Source organism: Zea mays, chromosome 6, assembly GCF_902167145.1.
Source record: "Zea mays cultivar B73 chromosome 6, Zm-B73-REFERENCE-NAM-5.0, whole genome shotgun sequence".
NCBI classification, from domain to species: domain Eukaryota; kingdom Viridiplantae; phylum Streptophyta; class Magnoliopsida; order Poales; family Poaceae; genus Zea; species Zea mays.
Window position 1 is genome coordinate 156,543,509 of NC_050101.1, and position 20,750 is coordinate 156,564,258.

General features: G+C 42.6%; 1 protein-coding gene across 2 annotated transcripts; it reads right to left on the reverse strand.

Moving 5' to 3' along the window:
• Window positions 1-589: 589 nt before the first annotated feature.
• On the reverse strand, window positions 590-19,622 carry LOC100502175 (uncharacterized). Of its 2 annotated transcripts, XM_035959821.1 has the most exons (23): window positions 19,409-19,622; window positions 19,048-19,328; window positions 18,851-18,943; window positions 18,736-18,757; window positions 18,555-18,640; window positions 17,005-17,077; window positions 16,763-16,935; window positions 16,521-16,686; window positions 15,900-16,004; window positions 15,724-15,834; window positions 15,555-15,641; window positions 15,262-15,444; window positions 15,139-15,189; window positions 14,948-15,070; window positions 14,762-14,841; window positions 14,194-14,302; window positions 13,057-13,185; window positions 8,340-8,405; window positions 8,161-8,232; window positions 7,796-7,944; window positions 3,202-3,313; window positions 2,988-3,104; window positions 590-1,981 (listed from the first exon to the last, which is right to left on the reverse strand). In XM_035959821.1, coding segments are annotated over exons 3-23 (3,078 nt in total). In that variant the 5' UTR covers window positions 18,853-18,943; window positions 19,048-19,328; window positions 19,409-19,622; the 3' UTR covers window positions 590-919. The 2 variants fall into 2 exon arrangements, with proteins under 2 accessions (XP_035815714.1, NP_001353919.1); NM_001366990.1 differs by having other exon boundaries at window positions 693-1,981; window positions 18,555-18,757; window positions 19,409-19,618.
• Between the last annotated feature and the right edge of the window lie 1,128 nt (window positions 19,623-20,750).

Consider the following 20,750-nt stretch of genomic DNA (forward strand, 5'->3'; position numbering starts at 1 on the left):
CTTGCATCAATCCATCCGGGCAGGGACACGCAGCATAAAATTTATTAGTCGGTTGAGGGTCCCCGGGTCCAAAACACCTACACTAATGCTTGTTACTCTTAGTGATTGGTCTCACATAGACAATTATGTGGTGATCAAAAGTATGGTTGTCATCAAAAGAGCTTATATGTGACTCAACTCAAGCTTATACACAATTGTAAACAGTTTAGCGTATCAGTAGCAGTGAAAAACCAATTCATAGATATCCTTACACAAACCAAAGAAGACGATATCCAACGAGTTTTTTAAAATACTTTCTCTACTAAACACATTTATATTTGAACAATTCAATTCAAAATGATTTAAGCTTATACATCAAATTGTCATGCTAGTATTTGTCATGAAAATTAAGGTACAAAACGCTTCATCACACTATTAAGCTTTGGTTTAGAATTTAATTTACACAAAAAATAGAAAAGAAAATTTTACTCTTCATCTTGATCCTTTTGCCCTTCCTCCGTCTTGATACTTTCGCTGTAACCAACATTTCGCTGTACCAACATGGATGTTTACGCTATTATTAAATAAATAAATAAATAAAGCAGCAGAATACAGGGATTCCTTTTCTCATAGGGTGTACACATTAAGATCAATGCGCATTGTAAGAGTAGAAGAATGAAGGAAATCCTGGCATAGTTTCTGTATTTTGCCTTGTACATCACCCGATATGCATTGCCATCTAATATTAACTTTCATATTGTAACCGAAAATTTAACAATCCTGATAAGTGACCCTCTATGCTATCATTTAGGGCTTTCACTGCCAAAATTCCCCTAGGCTACAGATTAGATTGAAACCATGACAAGACATGATCAGTATGTACTACCAAGTATCGAAATGGGCATCAAAGGGTAAAGAAGTGCAGACAACTAAAAGAATTCTAGTGGTGTTTTTTCTCCAAGCTTGCAACTGCCTGTTTCTGGCGCTTCTCCCACGCCGGAATCTTCCCCGGGAACACCCATCGCAGGAGCCGCTCCCATCCGTAGCAACCACAAAACATTAGAATAGCCCACAACATCAATTTGCCACGCATTCCCTCTGGCAAAGGTTCAAGTTTCATGTAGTCATTCAAACCCCTGAACATATCTGATGTGATCACTGTGAAGAAAGCAACCGCTCCATACAATGCATACTTGAAGGGCTTGTTCTCGGATATGCTCTGATTAAATGGGTGGCCCATGTAGTTTACAGCAAAGGTTGCCACCTGGATCATCATGTTCACCATGTACGAAACCGTATTCACAAGGTTTGGATGGAAGTCTGAGTCAGGCTCAATGCATTCCTCTGGCATATGCTTTGATGCTTCATTGACAGCCGTGATAAGGAAGAATATGTGCATGGCGAACTGGCCAAGAATCGAGAGCAGAACGTATGCACAGAATATGTTAGGCTGAGGCCGCTCTGCAGACAGCGTTTGGAGTGGCCGAGCATTGGAGATGAAGAGGAAGAAGGCTGCAGTGAAGACACCACTAATTGTAGCCTGAACATCGCCCAGTTTGACACCATCCAAGTACATGACACTGAGAACGTAAGCTGTCGCAAGGCAATTGAGCCCAAGAATCTTGAACATTTGAAGTGTAGTGACTAGGGTGCTTCTTCCCTGACGGATGATATCAAGAGTAGGGGTAACAGATGCATGCTTTGCTGTGAAAGGTGAAGCCATAGAAGCATCACCAAGCTTAACAATTGGTGCTGAACGACCATCACTTTCATCATTCATTTCATCCAACATCTTCTGCAGCTTTTCTCGCTGCCTCTCAGCAGCAGTCAAGGAAAGGCTGCTGGATGCTTTACCAGAACTATTAGCTACCGGAGTCACTTGTGATGATGCTTCATTAGCAGGCTTCTTGTTTTTCAATTTCCCAGATTTATTTTCAGCTTTAGATTTTGAATCCACTTTCTGAACTGGTTCAGCATTCAAAAGAGCAACGCCGACATGTGCCTGAATTTTTTCAAAAAGATCATAAAATTAATGGCAAAAACAATAATATGACAAGGTGGTTACCAAGAGTCCTACATTTCAGTAAACAAATTTGAAGTGCCAGCAAAACAATAACTGGCCTAACAAAAGCAATATAGAACATACAGTTGGCTGAGGTTAAGAAATTTTTACAAATATTAACAGCCAAGTGGTTCACTATCACCATATTACAGTTATGACTTATTAAACATGTAATGAAAAGAAAACACCAAGCTTCCGTAGCACGGACCTACTCAGAGTCACAGTTACTGGCTCAAACTTCTTCCATATGTGACATACTTCTAGCATAAGCCACCTCTTAAGAAAGTGTAAAGAATGTCCAATTACATTATATTATATTACCGTGATGCCCTCAACTAATAAAACAAGAACATTAATACAAGGGACAAATTGTAGTGAAAATTTCTCTACACAGTCAGTGTCAGTAAACACTTCCAAGATCAATGCAATAATTGGCATGGTAACAAATAACATGCCTATGTGGAAAAAGGTCACAGAAACCACAGAAATAGAGTAGTCCTCTAGGTAAATTAAGCAAAACTAAGGTGATGTTTGGTTTGCCGAAATGTAACGTAAATGGATTACATGGGGTAATGGATATCGATATTTTTATTTAGTTGAGCTCTTTCTAGTAATACTATATACTACTATCCAATCCAATTATAACTAGTAACCATTACCACCGGTAAGAGATCTCATTACCATTCCCTTAACAACGTCTGAACTAAATGGCACCTAAGGTGCCGTTTGGTTCACATAATTATAACATGACAGGTAACCGATAACGTTAGATCATGTTTGTTTAGGTCCAACCGTAATCAGATACCACACTAGAAACTAATACCGGCCTATTCAAACTTGTTACCACCGGTACTTGAGTGTGACTGTGTGAATCATAACCGTTGTCATTTATGTTACATTTCGTTAACCAAACAGCACCTAAGTGGGATACAGGACAGGTAATCACCTGCTTCAGTGCACCAACATCATTGGTTCCATCTCCACACATCAGTGTCACCCTCCCAACACTTTTGAATGTAGTTAGTACAAGTTCTTTTTGTTCTGGAGCAACACGTGAAAAAACCTAAAAGAACGACAGTTAAAAAAAATAAAATAAGCACTAAGCATACAAATGAAAGCTTTGATATTCTGTACAAGGGAAGTAATCTGTTCGCACATACCTTCACATAAGGGATAACCTGGAGAACAGCCTCAGTACTTTGTAGCATTTCAAAACAGTCCCCATTAATACAAAGGTCATGAGATTCTGATAACACTGCAACCTCCACAGCACTGCAAAACAGCATATACACAATATCAGATCAAAAGAACACAAACAAGCCACAAACGTATGTGATAAGAATGGTAAAAAAGATGCTAAACAACAGACTCAATATGTCAAGAATAAGCCTGAGAGATTAGCAAGAGAAAAGAATTTATATTATTTATTAACTTGAGAAAATGCTTGTAATAATAATCATTTTCCTGCGCACACGGAACACAATTATAATCTTTATAAAAAAACTTAGGGTGTGTTTGGTTTAGCTGAGTGCTGTGAAAAAGTTGTGAGTTGTTTGCTATCAAAAAACTGTAGTGAGTTGTCTACTGTAGTAAAAAAAAACCTGAAGTCCACTGTGAACAAATTGTAGACTGACTATATGCACTTTATTTAACTTTATCTCTTAATCAATGTACCTATTTAAAAATCGATTTCACATTTGTATTTTGGATATTTTTACAAATAAAACTAGACTCCACTTGCTACATAATTTTTTATTTTAAAATGTATCTCCATTTTATTTATTCTAACACAATTATTTTTAATAGCATTTTATTTTCTATTTGCCATATATCTTTATTAATATATTGAATTAATTAATTAATTTTACAATTTCATTTAAATATTCTTTATGAAAATTACATTTATATTCCATTTACTATAAAAAAACTGGTTGTGCGGGGGTAAGACAGCCCCGGGCATTGTAATAAGACCTCACACAGGTCGAGAAAAAACCCAGAACCCCTGCCCACACCTACAGCCCATGTGAAAACGACCACAACCAGGTCCAGGCCCTAAACATGTGCTTAGGGATTTTTTTTAACCCTAGCCTGAAATTCACTCCGAGTGCTACTCAAACCACCTAACAAACTCAGCTAGAGACTCTTAATTATTTTTAATCCCATTTTAATTTTTATTTGCCGTCTCTCTATTAATATATCGAACTTGGATAAATAGCAAAAGCAGGGTCCAAGTTACTTTCAAATTTGTACTGCAAAAAGACTGCTTTTTAAAGTAGTAGAAAGGTTCAGCTTTCGCTTTTTCAAAGAAAGTAGGTTCAAAAGTGAGAGAGGGACAATGAACAGTAGTCCTAACCCTAGCTACAGGGGTACAACATAAGGGGGCCTAATGGGCCAGGCCCATATACAGGCAGCACTCTAACACCCTCCCCCCCCCCGGCAGTCAAAACTCTAGGCACTGCAGATGGTGAGACTGGACTGAAACTCCGCAAACACCGTCGAGCTCGGTGAGAGAGGCGGGGGAAGAAGAGGAAAAGGGGAAATCCAGCTCGTCGAAGACGACGTGACGAGAGATGAGGACTCTGTGGGACGTGAAGTCAAGACACCGGTACCCCTTACGGTCGGGGGAGTAGCCGAGGAAGACACAGCTAGTGGAGAGGGGCGCTAATTTATGAGGAGCAGCGGATGCGAGATTAGGGAAGCAAGCGCACCCGAAGACACGAAGATGATCATAGGAGGGGTGGATGCCAAAAAGAGCGAAGTAAGGAGTGGGGTGGGCAACCGCCTTGGTGGGCAGACGGTTGAGGAGGTAGGTGGCAGTGGTGAGGGCCTCAGGCCAGTAGTGAGGAGGAAGGGAAGCCTGAAAGAGCAAAGGGCGCATGACATCGTTCGTTGTGCGAATCATGCGCTCAGCCCTACTGTTCTAAGGAGACGTGTAGGGGCACGACATACGGAGGTGGACGCCACGAGAGAGGAAAAAGTCACGGGACGCATTGTTATAGAACTCGCGCCCGTTGTCACACTAGACACTCCGGATGGTGCGACCGAACTGAGTGGAGACCCAAGCGAAGAAGTGAGACAGGGTGGGATAAGTGTCCGACTTCTGTCGTAAAGGAAAAGTCCACAAATAGTGTGAGAAGTCATCAAGAATGAGTAAATAATACTTATAGCCAGAAATGTTGATTACAGGGGATGTCCATACATCACAGCGTATCAGATCAAAAGTGCTTGCTTCCCTAGAAGAAGAAGTAGGGAATGGGAGCCTAACATGGCGACCTAACTGACAAGCATGACATAGGTGCTCAAAAGATCCCCTACAACCAGAAACAGAGGTACTACTGGAGAGCTTGGACATCACATCACGCCCGGGGTGGCCGAGACGACGGTGCCAAGTTACAGAGGAGGCGGTCGCTGCAAGGACAGGCGGGGCAGAGGTCGATGAAGGGGAAGCAGGCAGGCGAAGCGTGTAGAGGGGCCTGGGGCTGTCACACCGAACGAGAAGGGTCCTGGTGGCAAGATCCTTCACAGACAGACCAAACGGGTCAAACTCCATAGAACAAGAGTTGTCAGTAGTGAATTGTCGGACGGAAAGAAGATTTTGAATGATGTGGGGGCGACAAGGACGTTGGTTAAGAGAAAAGGACCGGGAAGAACCGCGTCGTCGACAGAGGTGACGGGTAGGGCAGATCCGTTTCCAACAACGATGGAAGAAGGAAGGGAGGGGTGGGGGAGAGGTGGAAGACAGAATACCTGCGTCCAGGGTGGTGTGGTAGGAGGCGCCGGAGTCAGCCACCCAGTCAGAGACCGAGGTGGGTGGGGCCAGCGTCATCGTGGAGAAGGAGCTGGCGAGAGACTGCGTGTCCCACCCATTGGTCCATGACCGCCACACGGGCTGGGCCGGAGGCCCCGGGAGAGGAAGGAACCCCTGTTGAGGCTGGGGAGGAGCCGAGGGCGCAGCCGGCGGCGGAGCGGCAAAGAAGACCTGCTGAGAGGTGGAGGGGCGAGGGGCTGAGTCACCCGCGGATGGCCCGGGTCATATGTGGATGGTGCACGGGTTGTAGAGCGATGGCCACTGAGAACCACCTGGAGAGCTACCCCGGCCGCCCGACATGCTACCACGACCACTCTAGCGGTCGCGACCGTGACCCCCCCCCCCCCCAAGCTAGTAGGCTGACGAAGAGCTCCAGAGGGCGGTGGGGCCGAAGGGCGGTGAAGGGGAGCCCCCCACCGGAGTCAGAGGGGGGAGCCCAAGGCGCGTTGTAGAGCACCGTGGCGGGAGCGGTGGCCGTAGTGGCGGAGAGGCGAAGCTCCTCGAGAAGGAGATCGTTCTTGACCTCCGCAAAAGTGGGAAACGGCTTCATGCGGGTAAGGATGAGTGTCACGCGATCGAAGCGAGGGCTCAATCCGCGGAGGAGGTCGAGCACGAGGCTCTCATCGGTGATTGGGGGCCCGAGGGTGCGGAGAGTGTCCGCCATCGTCTTCATCTGACGGCAGTACTCTTCCACAGAGAGATCGCCCTGAGCAATCTGGCCGAAAGCGGTCTCAACTCTCAAGGTAGAGAATCCGAGTCTGGCGGTTGCCGAGGAACTAAGCCTCAAGGGCACCCCAGATCCGGTGAGTCGTATCGTCCGACACATGAACGATGTCTTGAAGTTCGGCCGTGAGAGTGCCATGGATCCAGGAAAGTACCACCTCATCCATCAGGAGCCAGTCCTCCGTCGAGCCAGGGACCAGGGAGAGGACGTGGTCGGCGAGGGCGTAGCGGCGTAGGGTCTGCAGGACCTGGTCGCGCCACCGAGGGTATTGAGTGGAGTCCAGCGCGAGGGCTGGATGAAGACAGTAAGCGGCGGTGGGTAGTCACGCACAGGGGCCCCAACCGTCATGTCGAGCAGGACATGAGGAAAACAAGGCGCCAACAACGGAGAGCGAAGCAGGGCATCCGGCAGGGAGAGCGCGCTGGAGGGGAAGCCGGGGGGAGAGGACTGCGACGGTCGGAGCAGATCCGTGGGGGCCCTGGGAAACAGTAGTGGCCACCAGGGGGGCGGATGGGGTCGGCACCAGCGTGGCCCCGGCGGACAAAGTGTGGAACGACGTGGGTGGTCGGGTGGGGGGAAGGAAAGCCGGAGCAGCCGGAGGCGGGGGCGGAGAGACGGCGAGCCGAGGAGGAGTAGCAGCGAACCGAGGAGGAGCAGCGGCGAGCCGAGTAGAGCTGCCCGCAGGAGCCGGTGGGGGTGGCGCGGCGGCGACGACTTCAGCGCGCGTTGGTGAAAGCGGCGCGGCGGCGACGACGAACGCGCGCGTGGCCGAGCGCGACCGGTGCGGCAAGCGCCGCCTGGTAGGAGAGGGGGAAAGGGTTCGTCGTCGGCGGGGGAGGAGGGAGGTGGTGGCGACGGCCGGCCAGCCATGGAGACGGCAGCGACGGCGGTTGAGGGGAGAAACCCTAACCTGGCTCTGGTACCATAAGAGAAGGACAATGAACAGTAGTCCTAACCCTAGCTACAGGGGTACAACGTAAGGGGGCCTAATGGGCCAGGCCCATATATAGGCAGCACTCTAACAAAAAGGCTGAACCAAACGCACCCTTAGTCTCCAAAACACGGTGATTGTGGCACAAGACAAGATGATAAAACAAGCAACATAATATTTGTTGTAAAGAGAGATCAGAGTACTCTGTCTCGCACTGGAACGTGGTAAAGATTTGCCAAGCAAGAAAACAATGTATCAACGAAGATACAAGCATTGTATATAGACAGTTACCTGTATGGAGCTCTATCAGTTTCATCTGGCGAAACCCACTCAAAACCACCAGTCTTTATCCGTGTCAAAATCAAAACAGGTTTGGAAGATATATGTACTTGGCTAGCAACATGGCAGGCAGTCAAAGCTTGGTCTCCGGTGATCATGACCTAATAACATCACCGAGCCAATAAACACATTAGTCCAACAAAACAGTGTCACAATTTTTCAAAGGTTGCTAGTACTATGAATACACTAGCATGTCTGCTAGCCTTGGGCAATGTACTTGTACATGTACACATTGCTGGCACAAAAATAAGTTTCTGGAACAGCTGAATTTATTACCAATAAATAGTTATAGTTACAAGATAAATAAGAGGGTATACCAAGTCATGGGAAGATTGTCCCAGTTCTTGTAGGACAGCACCAGAGTCGCTCCTTATAGGACAATTGAAGACCTGAGTCGACCAATCCAACACAGCCACATAATTAAGATAAACATGTCGTCCAACATAACTAAGATAATTTTGAGAGAGAAAATATGCAAAAGATGAAGATTACATACCGCAAAACCAGCAAATGTTAGATCGCTCTCTACTTGATCCCTTTCCAAACTTCTAACTTCACTAACCTGTTATTTAAATACCAAGATATCTGTTAGACAGCTGTTATATTACCATATGTGTGGATCTGCGCCAGCCTACAGCCGTATATATATATATATATAGGGCAGGTATAACGGGAGCCCTGGGCTTCCAATAGTTAAAGGAAGCCCAGGCCGACCACCCTGCAAACTGGTTCACCCAGCACGCCCAAACAGGCTGTCGGGTGCGCCACCTGCCCCACGTCTGTTAGCGCAAAAAAAGGAATGCATGCATGAGTCAAACACGATCCAATGCATGCGCATAAATTTAGGAAAGATATGTGCGGCAGTTTCTGTTTTTAAATCCTTTATTTCCTCCATAAATTTAGGATCGCTGCAACAGCCATGCAGCTAGACGCGTAAGGACCATTTTATGATATATACTGAGACTAAATATGCTACACTGTGTTAATAATTATGCAATTCGATATACTGCGTAAAAATCTGTTACCGGCTGCATGCACACGAATTTATGATAAAAATAATGTGCAATGAAAGGAAATGAATTACACGCATAGAAACAAAAAATCGTATTTAATGTTTTATTTCCTTCATAAATATAAGATCCCTCCAACAGCCATGCAGCTAAAACACATTAAATCTAGTTTATGATATATACTAATACAAATTATACTACATGGTGTAGGTATTTATGCAATTCGTTACACTGCGTAAAAAATCTGGCATGTTGTTCACTGGTAGACGCACCTCCGGGTTGGAGCGTAATAACCTTAAGTTTTGAGCATAAAATCCCTCAATTATAAGCGTATATACCGAGCCAATGTGAGAGGTTGATAGCTCTAGTAGGTTGTTATTACGATCCTATTTTTATGGCAGATCCGAAAAACATGGCTGCCGCATGCATGCGGTTATACAGATCCTAAAATTATGGCAAAATGCATGCATGAGTCAAACACGTTCTCTTGCATGCGCGTAAATTTAGGAAAGATATGTGTGGCGGTTTCTATTTTAAATGCTTTATTTCCTCCATAAATTTAGGATCGCTGCAACAGACATGCAACTAAAACTCGTAATGACCATTTTATGCTATATACTGATACTAAATATGCTACACTGTGTAGATAATTATGCAATTCGGTATACTGCGTAAAAATCTGCTACAGGCTGCATGCACACGAATTTATGATGGAAAGAATATGCAATGAAAGGAAATGAATTGCATGCATAGAAACAAAAAATCACATTTAATGTTTTATTTCCTTCATAAATATAGGATCCCTCCAACAGCCATGCAACTAAACGCATTAGAACTAATTTATGATGTATACTGAAACAAATTATACTACACGGTGTAGGTATTTATGCAATTCCTTACACTGCGTAAAAAATCTGACATGTTGTTCACTGGTGGACGCATCTCCGGGTGAAGCGTAAAAACCTTAAGTTTTGAGCATAAAATCCCTCAATTATAAGCGTAAATACCGAGTCAATTAGAGGTTGATAGCTTTAGTAGGTTGTTATTACGATCCTATTTTTATGACAGATCCGAAAAACATGGCAGCCGCATGCATGCGGTTTCTATTTTTATACAGATCCAAAAATTATGGCAAAATCGTGGGAGTTTCCATTGCATGCGCGCAAATTAAGAACAACATAAATCAAGGAATTGTCTTTCCAATGTGCATGCAGTAAACTGATATACGAACTCTGTGTTAAAGCATAAAATCATACAGTTTTTAGCGTAAATAATACATGTGGTGGGCATAAAACACAATAAACGAAAAGAAAAATGCGCCGGATCGGAGGATGTCACGCGCGATAATCGCTGCGCGCATCTCGCCCCTTCCGTGACGTCGCTCGCTCGAACAACGCGCCTCATGCGTCGCCGTCGCTACTCGCACGTCGACGGGCGTCGCTTGCTCGCCGGCCTTGGAAGTGCCGCCTCCTCGGGGCTTCGGGGACGCCGCCGCTTGCCTGCACAAGGGCCTCGCTGCGAATCGAGGAACCTCCGCCACCGCGCGTCGAGGTAACAGAGTTGCGGCCACCGGCCTGGGATCCGCCGCCGCTCGCCCTCTGGATCGGGGGCCGCCACCGCCAGCCTGGGAACCGCCGCCACCGCATGTCGAGGTCAGGGAGCCACAGCCACCGCAGCCACTGGCCGGGGTCCACCGCCGCGCGCGCTATCGGGCAACCGCCGTCGCTAATGAATCGAGATGGGGCGTGAAAAACTGAACCCTAGCACTCCGGGTCATGTTTTATAGACGTCCGGATGTGGTCCGGCTCGACCGGATTGCAGTGTCTGGCCCGGGCTTCCTTTAGTTATTGGAAGCCCAGGGCTATATATATATATATATATATATATATATATATATATATATATATATATATATATATATATACGGCGACACTAAAATGCACCTGGGTGCATTCTCTATATTGAATGCACCCACCTGCAATAACACCTCGAGCACGTCTCGGCCTCCTGTATGCGCGCCTTCCTGCCCCCCGCCGCCGCGCGCCTCCCTGTCCCCGCGCCACCCTCTCCCCCACCGCCGCCGAGTGCCACCCTCTCCCCCACCGCCGTCGAGCGCCACCCTCTTCCCCACCGCCGTCGAGCGCCTCCCTGTCCCCGCGCCGTCGCGTGCCTCCCTGTCCCCGCGCCGCCGCGCGCCTCTATGTCCCTCGCATCAGGTGTGATTGCAACTGTTGTATAATTGTACCCAAATATCTGTTAAAAATGTAAACACAATGATTGCAACTGCTGGTGTGTTGTAATTGCAACTGCTGGTGTGGTGTGGATGCAACTGCTGAGTTGCTCTGATGTGATTGCAAGTATTGAATAACTCTGGAAATTTTGTTAAAAAAATATGATTGCAACTGCTGGTCTGGTGTAATTGCAACTGCTGGTCTGGTGTGATTGCAACTTCTATATAACTATGTCCAAAAATTTGTTAAACAAACAATGATTGCAACTGCTGTCTGGTGTAATTGCAACTGTTGGTCTGGTGTGATTGCAACTTCTTTATAACTATGTTCAAAAATTTGTTAAACAAACAATGATTGCAACTGTTGTCTGGTGTAATTGCAACTGCTGGTCTGGTGTGATTGCAACTTCTATATAACTATGTCCAAAAATCTGTTAAACAAACAATGATTGCAACTGTTGTGTGGTGTGATTGCAACTGCTTTCTAGTGTAATTGCAACTGCTGGTCTGGTGTGATTCCAACTTCTATATAACTATGTCCAAAAATCTGTTAAACAAAACAATGATTGCAACTATTGTCTGGTGTAATTGCAACTGCTGGTCTGATGTGATTGCAACTTATGTGAAGAGGTTGAGTCGTTCGTGGAGAAAGAGGGGCGTGGGCGGGAAAGTGAAAAGGTTCTGTCGGGAGCGGGCGGGAGCGACGAAGACGTGCGGGAGGGACGAAGACGACCTGGGTGGGACGGTTGGCTCGGACCTGGCGCGTAGGTTCGGCCTGGGTGCATTCTCTATATTGAATGCACCCTGGTGTAATATATAAAAACAGTATATATATATATATATATATATATATATATATATATATATATATATATATATATATATATATATATATATATATATATATATATGGTGATGTATGATCCTATGATCCTGATTGGATACAGATTAGAGGTTTCCTTAGGATAGGATCCTGATTATAGGTTTCCTTCCCTGAGGAGATCTTGATTGTGGGTTTCCTTCTGCCCCAAGATCTCCTGACCCCTATATACTGTAACATTGTATCTCTCAATGATCATTCACTATTCTACACAGATTCGTACTCTTTTCAATATCAAACAAACCTAACCTGATACAATTCTCATAGAAAAACAAACAAAAAGATATGAACAAAATGCAATAGCTGTAAATAAAGTCTGTTTGAAAGTTATTTGAGAAAATAAGTTCATGAAATATGCTTTTATGAAATCTAACTTCGAGACCTTAGCCAGTGGGTAAAAAACCAAGAGAAATTAATTTTATTTCGAAATAGAAAATACATCATTATCTGACCTTCGATTATAAATTAGCACAATGTGACAGATGCCATGTGCATGAATCCAAACATATCAAATAGCATATAAAGACTACAATTATGAAATTCATTTCCTAGTATTATCTTATATCCCGTTTTTCTACAGCGACAATTCATTTATCAGCACCTTTTCAGCTAGGAAAGCACTATCAAGGCTAGTTTGGAAACCCTATTTTTCCAAGGGATTTCTATTTTCCCAAGGGAAATTAGTTCATTTTCCCTTGAGAAAATAAGAAACCCTTGGGAAAATAGAGTTCTCAAACTAGTCCTCAAAGTTAATAAAAAACACAGGATTCCAATTTCTAGTAAATATTCCATCAGAGTATCACATCAACATGTGAAGTATCATTGGAGTATCAGAAAACCACAATGTTGGTATAGTGGGATTTGGATGGTCCCTTCACAACCACAATGCTGGACAGTTAGAATTTGGACGGTCCCTTCACAACCACAATGCTGGACAGTTAGAATTTGGACGGTCCCTTTACATCAAAGAATCTAGAAGTTTTTTGCTTTGTTTTGGCACAGGGCTTTTATGGAAGTACACTGACAAAAGAATAACAGAATACTAGATAAGAAAGGCTATAGGCAAACATGATTAATATCAACAGAAACTTACAGGCATCTCAGGAAGCAATTTATATGCAAGAGCCAAGACCCGAGAACCTTGCCGTGTGTATTTCTTATATGTCTCCACATATGCAGCAGGTAAATCAACTAATTTCTCTTGGATGGTCTCTGGTGCACCCTGAAGATCACAAAGTTTAAGACACATGGATATATCTAGAAAAGAAAAGATCAAATTAAACAAGATCTTGGAAAAACAATTAAAAGTAATCTCACAGGACCACCAAACAGAGAAGCAATTTGACTCACAAGTTCTTATGGACTGGGGAAAAAACATGCCTTCTTGTTATCCAAATTACGAAACTCAACAGATATTGTGATTTTACTTTTTTTGCCAGCTGCCATATTCACCCTTTTAACTGTGGTAGAAAGAAAGATGCTGCACATTACTGAATAACAGCTACTCTAATGTAGACTGATCCAACCATAGTTTCAAATGGAACATTGGTTGCATCATTAGCTCACTGAGGTCCCTATGTTGTTGCATTTTTTTCCTGAAGACTCGACATTGCTGTTTTGGGAAAATTCTAGAAAATGATTTCCTTTAGTTAGCAGAAAAAGAAAATGGAACTCCCATGGTAATTTCATTGAACAAACTGAGTTTATATACCGGCAAATAAAGATAATAAGTATACCAAAAATAATAATAATAGTAACCAGAAAATTTGAGATAAAACTTTTCAAAGATTTGCTCAAACTGCAAATGACCAAGATGAACTCAGCTTTCAACTTTAAACAAATAGAGATCGTGTGGCTGAATGTAAGGGAGCATGGAAGAGATATCTGCTCTTAATATAAATCTGGTGAAATTTTTTTCCTGTTTCCGGAGCAATAGTATAGACTACAGAAAACTGTCTTGTGATTTGCTCCAGACCTCAAACGGTAAATATTCAATGTATGAAAACCCTATGTAGATCATTTTGGTTCCTCCAAAGTACAAATATATTGGAACAAGAGAAATTACTATGTTTCATTATGTTACAGCTACGATCACATTTACATCCAAGGCCAAAAGCGTCTGTTTCTGAACTACCCCAAATAGGAACACTATATTAACAAAAAACGGGGTAACAACTTGTGTAAACCCAGGAGACCAAAGTTTCATCATTGGATCTCTCAGAATTCTTACCTTAATGAAAGCGTAAAATTTCTGCTGAATACGGACGATAACAGACATTCTCTTCAAGTGAGAAGCAAAATGGTATCTGTGCACAATTTGAACAGGTTGACCACCAGGCCTGTGATGAAAGAAAACATGAATTAGCACATACAGTTTTAGGGTTAAGACAGCCTCCGAGCATTGTATTAAGACCTTCTCACACAGGTCGAAAAAAAACCCGAACCCCTGCCCCACCAATACACAACGGTGCCGTAGCCCATGTGAGAACAACCACGACCGGGACCAGGCCTTAAGACTTGTGCTTTGGCGTGGGACAGACGAGGGATTTGTTTAACAGCCTAAAGTTCTCTTCCACAGGGAGTCAAACTCAGGACTAACTCAGGACTTGAGGACTGCTACTAATACCACTTAACCAACTCAGCTAGATGTCCTTTCGCGCAGTAATAACTAATAACCACCCGAGATATTATTTCTTGGTGACAACAATAAAATTGAATTTTATGATTTCATCAGGTTCACTCGATCATAAGCTCACTTGCTTACACATTTATGCAGGTTAATACATATAACAGCTTACTTTTTGGACATGGCCTTCTCATCAGATGTGTAGATCCAGTCTATGCCCTTTATAGCAGCCTTTTCTAGGGGATCGCCAACCTTTATTAACATGAAAGGTACCATCAAACTTTTCAAGATTATTACTAGGTTATACTTCAGACCTTCTAAAAAGCAGTTAGTCATTAGATAATTGCAAAACACATACCAGCTTGTTGTCAACAAATACCAGTGCATGGCAACTGGAAAGCACTTCTTGAGTTCGGAGAGGCAGCTTATTTGCATCAGATATTAAGTCATCACCTTCCGATGTAACAATACCTTGAAATTCCTGAAACACAAGGTTTGTCATCCAGCTCTTATTGTTGAATAAGGAAATAAACTAAGCATATAGCTTACCATATCATCTGATGTCAGAGTCCCTGTCTTATCAAAGCAGCATATGTCAACCTGATCAAAGAGAGCTCTTAAAAAGCTTGAAACAAAAGTCGAAACAGGGAATTATAATGTTTCCTTACTAACCTTCCCAGCAAATGGTATTCTGAATGGCTCTGTGCAGAAAATACCATGCCGAGCCAATGCAATTAAAGATGTATTGACTGCTATGGAGAGCTCCATTGGCAATTCCGGTGGTATCACAGAAGTAATAATCAACGAACAGCTCAATAAAAGTTTATATCTGCTCCTTGTTGGGTCCTCTAATCCCTATACACAGATAAAACAACAATTGAATAGAATGCTCGGCAGCAAAAATGAACTAAATAATAGGATAAAAACAATGATTCACTCTATAGATATATAGTTTTTGGTGTTACCTTCACAAGCACATAACCGGACGCAATGATTGCAAAGAAAAGCAAAAAGAGTATAAACAGGCCACTTTCTTTGTTATTTGCAGTAACCTGTTAATTTCATTAAAATGCAACCATCAGATTTTCATGACTTCAGATAATTTATTTTCAATACTGAAGAAAAAGATGGTACCCTCTCAGTTGAAAATAAGATAGTCCTCATCAATTTCCCTTGGCTAGTCTCAAATCCAGTCCTCAATACAAAAGCTAGACAGCCACCATCAGGTGATCGAAGATTTACAGACTACAAAACTAAACATGTCAGCAACGAAATTGGGCACAGACAGCTAGCTCAGAAGATGTATCTACCTTATCTGCAGTGTGTTGCAATACTTTAGTGCCACCAAATAGGATATGGTTCTTATCTCGCCTTATAGATAGCATATCATCAGGACCACGTCCAGCAATTGAAACCTATCAGTAGATGTGATCAGAGCCTTTGAAAGAACAAATAATTATGCAGTTAAGGCATAAGAATAGGAACAAGAAAGTTAGTCGATAGAGTTTTGGCTACGGCAAAAACACAGATGCTATTCAAGCATATTGTTAATTTCATCCACTTCTAGCCATAATAATTGTACTAATAGCTATACAAAACCAACTGAATTTTAAGCTTGGTTTTTCTATGGAACCAATGCCCTCTGGTAACTTGGTTGCATTGCAATTTTTAGTAGTTTCATGTAAAGCATTGGATTTTATAGTTTAATATTTAAGCATAGTTGACTGCTGTAAACTGTAATGGATTCAAACAGAATGCACAACACAAGAATGGCATACTCTAAATCTCTAATAGCCCAGTAAATGATCTTCAGTTCCAATTGATAAACTAGAACGGCAACCAGAATGCATTTTTAAAAAATAGGATTGAAAGCATAAACTGTCACAATGAACCTATTTTTTCAATATATCCAAGGGAAAACAAAAGAAAACCTTCCACTGTGGAGTAGATTCTCCTGTAAGAATAGCTTCATTTACTATTGCAGACCCAGCTAACAATAGCATATCTGCTGGTACAGATCTATCTTCACCACTAGTTGAGCGGCCTATTGACACAATATCTCCTGGTAGTAGTTCAGTTCCAGGGACTTTAACCCATCTGAACAAAGAACATGCAATTAGGATGGGATATATGCTGAAACAGAAAAAAATTAAATGAAATGGAGAATTCATACTTCCCACATCTATAGGTCAACACAATCTGGCTATCAACTTTCACACGTCTTAGCTCAGTCAATGTCTTCAGCCTATTCTTTGCCATAGTAGACTCAAACAGGAAAAGCATGAAAAGTGTAAACAAACTGTAGTACCAATACGCATCCAGGCACCATAGAGCAACACAAAAAACCTGCACAAAGAAGCCCACATTAAAGATATATAAGTGAGTTTACTAACTATTGAGATAAAAGAAAGTGACCTGGAAAACAAAAAATGGTTCCATGATTTGCTCCTTCATTAATTTCTGAAATGTGGGCTGTGGATATTCGAATCTGGAGAGAACAATAAATACTGTCAGCACTGTTGGCTGTTGCTAGACAGATGAATATTGTAAAAAAAGATCTATTATGTTCATTTGGTGCAAAAATCACTAGTACACTGGTTATTTGATTCAGGAAATGCAGATTCAGATGCAGCCACACACACTGTCCATAACTGAAATTCCCTAAACACATACTATTTTCTTTAGTTCTAAGAATAGATCATCCCTGCAACATTTATTCCTCTATTTAGTATTCATAACTTGGAATTAAAAAGATGCATGTTGCAGATATTACTGCATCCTCACACCGGTGTAGTCACAAATACATGTTGTTTTTTATGGTAGCATGGACTCCAAAATGCAGTGATCACTTAAACATATTACCTCCGGTCACAAAAAACGACATTTAGGACAAGATTTGGTCAAACCTAAACCAGATACATTAATAAATACTCCCTCCATTCCAAATTGTAAGACACTTTGGTTTTTCTAGATGCATTGCTTTTACTAAATACATAGCAAAACCTATAAATCTAGTAAAAGCTAAAACGTCTTACAATTTGGAAAGGATGAAGTATAGCATGTAAGTTATAAGTGCCTATTTGTAATCAAAATGCCTGTAAAATCTCTTATATTTGAAGGAATTTAAGAATCTACGGTCAAATATACGCAATGAAGACAATTGAAAGTCAAATGTGTCAAGTATTGGTGATTTGAGGGGGTACCATATTACATGTAAAATAAAACAAAAATATAATTATTATCAACATCCTTTCCCTACACAGATACAGGAGCCAAATCTGAACACTTAGAATATTTCTAGCCAAAAGTTGGAAAGCAAGTATTTCCGAAATGACAAGGGTTTGTGATCAAAAGGGCATGTTTGGGTACACATGGCTAGTTACTAGTTAGCGCTAAAACTAGCCTAAATTAGCAGTGGTTGGCTAGCTAGTTAGCTACAACTAGTTGAAGACTTTGTAAAAAATACCCTTCCTGTTTTGATGTATTTGCGCTAATTTTTAGCTAGCTAGACATTAGCCCATGTATCCAAATAGACCTGGAGAACAAAGGGAATCCACTATAGCATATCCGCGTATGCACAGATCCCTTCAGCTACTCGCCTACTCTCATAAATCTAGTCCTCAACTGAATCACCTGTTATAGTACAAGTCTACTGTGGATGACATGTGAAATAAATGTGCATCACAGATCAGCAACACTCATCCACTCTCATATTGGGTTCCACAGAAGTTGAATTGTGAATTTCCTTCAGGTAGTGCTGGATGAAGCAAATTTTAATATCCAATTGGGCATTGTTTAAGACATTAACCTTAAATTTAGTTCAGCCTTACCCTCTTAAACTACATTTGCGTTTCTCGTGTTTGATCTATGCAATTCTTGATTATATAGCTATCAATTAAAAGTTCTGTAGCTCGACTACTGAAAGCACAGTATGAAATAGGAAGGAAAGTAGCGATGCAGCTTACACATTTCTGCCCCACTTGTCCACTGCGGTGCTAATCTTGGCCTCAGTTCCATAACCAGTGCCCTTGCCATAATGACCGATCAATTCCTTCGTTGGGTACCGGAGTTTTAAAAAGTTATCTTTCTCAGCCGAGTAGATGAACCTCTGCTTCCGAAAATCAAAGTAAATCTCCTCTGTCTCACCTGCAGCTGAAGTTGAGGCCACCTGAACAAACCCTCGAACAACACACTCAGTAACCCCGAGGAGAGAGATGAAGGCGCAACAAGCTCTCGTGGGAAATAGGGATTTTGAACTCACATTTTTCTGTTTGTGCAGAGGTACAATCTCCTTTGACCCCGAGAACTTAGCAGGAGTCACCTTACACGTGTTAGCGGCATGGATATCCTTGACCTGCACTATCACCAAGCTCAAGCAGTTCAACCCTAAAACCTAAAGAGTTCAAACAGATATGGATAATGCTGACTAGATGGGTTAAGAATTGATAGGCGACTCGCCTTAGAGTACCCGACGAAGGCACGGAAATCGACGAACCAGGCGGTGAAGAGGAAGGTGAGAATGTGAGCAGCGGAGAGCGCGGCAAGGATGATGAGAGCGTCAGTGAAGTCGAGCGCCGGGACAGCAAGCAGCAGCCAGAGCGCATAGAGTGCAAGGAAGGGCCAGAAGTCGAGGCGCGACGGCCAGTGGCGCCGCCGCAGCAAGTCCACGCCTTGCACCGACTTGCCGTTCACCTCGAACCGCGCCATGCCGGCGCCGCGGCCACCCAGATCGGGAAGCGCTGCGGAGCTACCCAGAGTCGGATCGTGTCCTGATGTAGACCAAAGAGGTGATACAAGTGGAGGTTTGGGGAGGTTTTACCGAGTCGGCTCGACGGGACTCGACCTGCAGCGGCCAGCGGCTACCGGAGTTGAGGGGGCGGACGGCGGACGGCGCCTCTACCGACGCGAGGGCTTGTCGCCGCTGCTGCTTCGCTGCGCGGTTCTGCTCTCCGTCTCGTCCGCCGCCTCGTCTTCAGTGGTTACGATGTGGAATCCCCACGACGATCTAATTCCAATTATTTCGAATTCTCGAGAGACTTTTCCTTTTCCTTTTTCTTTCGTAATTTAAGCAAAGTTTGTACAGAGCAAAAACAGGTGGATCCGAGAGACACTCAACTGTATGGTGAAGATGCTAAAGCTAAAGTATGACAAAAGTATTCCTCCATTTTTTTATTTGTTACGGTTTAATTAAAAAACTATTACTATTCTAAATTATTTAATTAACTATATAAAAAATATAGCAAACATGATTTATATCTACGGATTCAGTGTCGTTTGATTTAATTTCTCTTTCTCTGTAAAGGGGTGTTTGGTTACACCTCGCTAAAATTTAGCTCATGTCCTATCGAATGTTTGAACCTCCGTTCCGGGTATTAAATGTAGTCTGATTATAAAACTAATTTGTCAGCCGAAGATTAAAAGACGAGACGAATCTAGTCCAGTTGGTTGGGTCTATATTTCATACTCCTATTTAAAAGTCAAACGCTTGATGTGACCCGGGCTAAACTTTAGCAGGAGCAACCAAACACCCCCAAATAAAGCATCAGTCACGTGTCATCCTTTACACTTAATGCAAAAATAAAGTAAAAAATGTGCATAAACGAGATTTGATGGGATTTGAATTGAACCTTAGTCACTAGCTTCACACATATACCCACTTAACCAATAAAACACATATATTTTATGCCTTATTAAAATAAAGTCCGCTCATATAATATAGCAATGCACAATCAACTGAGTAGTGAAATTGAATCTGGTTAGATTACAAATCAACCATGGTATTGAAATGGGTTGTGATTCTAATTATATTGTTTGGATGTCACTAAATTGGAGTTTGGAATTGTGTCGTCTAATTCCACTCAATACAAAGGATTGATGCTCTGTATTGAGAGAGTGAGTTTCTAGTTGTAGTCCAATTCCAGTGAATAGGGTCTCTGAATCCAAATTTCAATTCCATGCAACCAAACATAATAATTCTGAAAGGTGATTCCAATTCATAATTTTGTGCTTCAATATTTACATCCAAACGGGATATAATATAATGGAACTCGTGGAGCAACACGAAAGAAAGGACGAAGTTATGCAAGTGAAACAAATAAATTCTATTGTTGAGCTCATTTAACATGTGTACCTATGAGTTATTCTAGGTTCCAATCATATTC

Excerpts from the sequence above, each read along its gene's own strand:
- LOC100502175 (NM_001366990.1), bottom strand. The coding sequence starts at position 19,296 with ATGGCGCGGTTCGAGGTGAACGGCAAGTCGGTGCAAGGCGTGGACTTG. Across the intron at positions 15,642-15,723 it reads TCTTATTTTCAACTGAGAGG|GTTACTGCAAATAACAAAGA; the intron begins GTACCATCTTTT and ends TGAAATTAACAG. Across the intron at positions 7,945-8,160 it reads GACAATCTTCCCATGACTTG|GTCATGATCACCGGAGACCA; the intron begins GTATACCCTCTT and ends TGATGTTATTAG.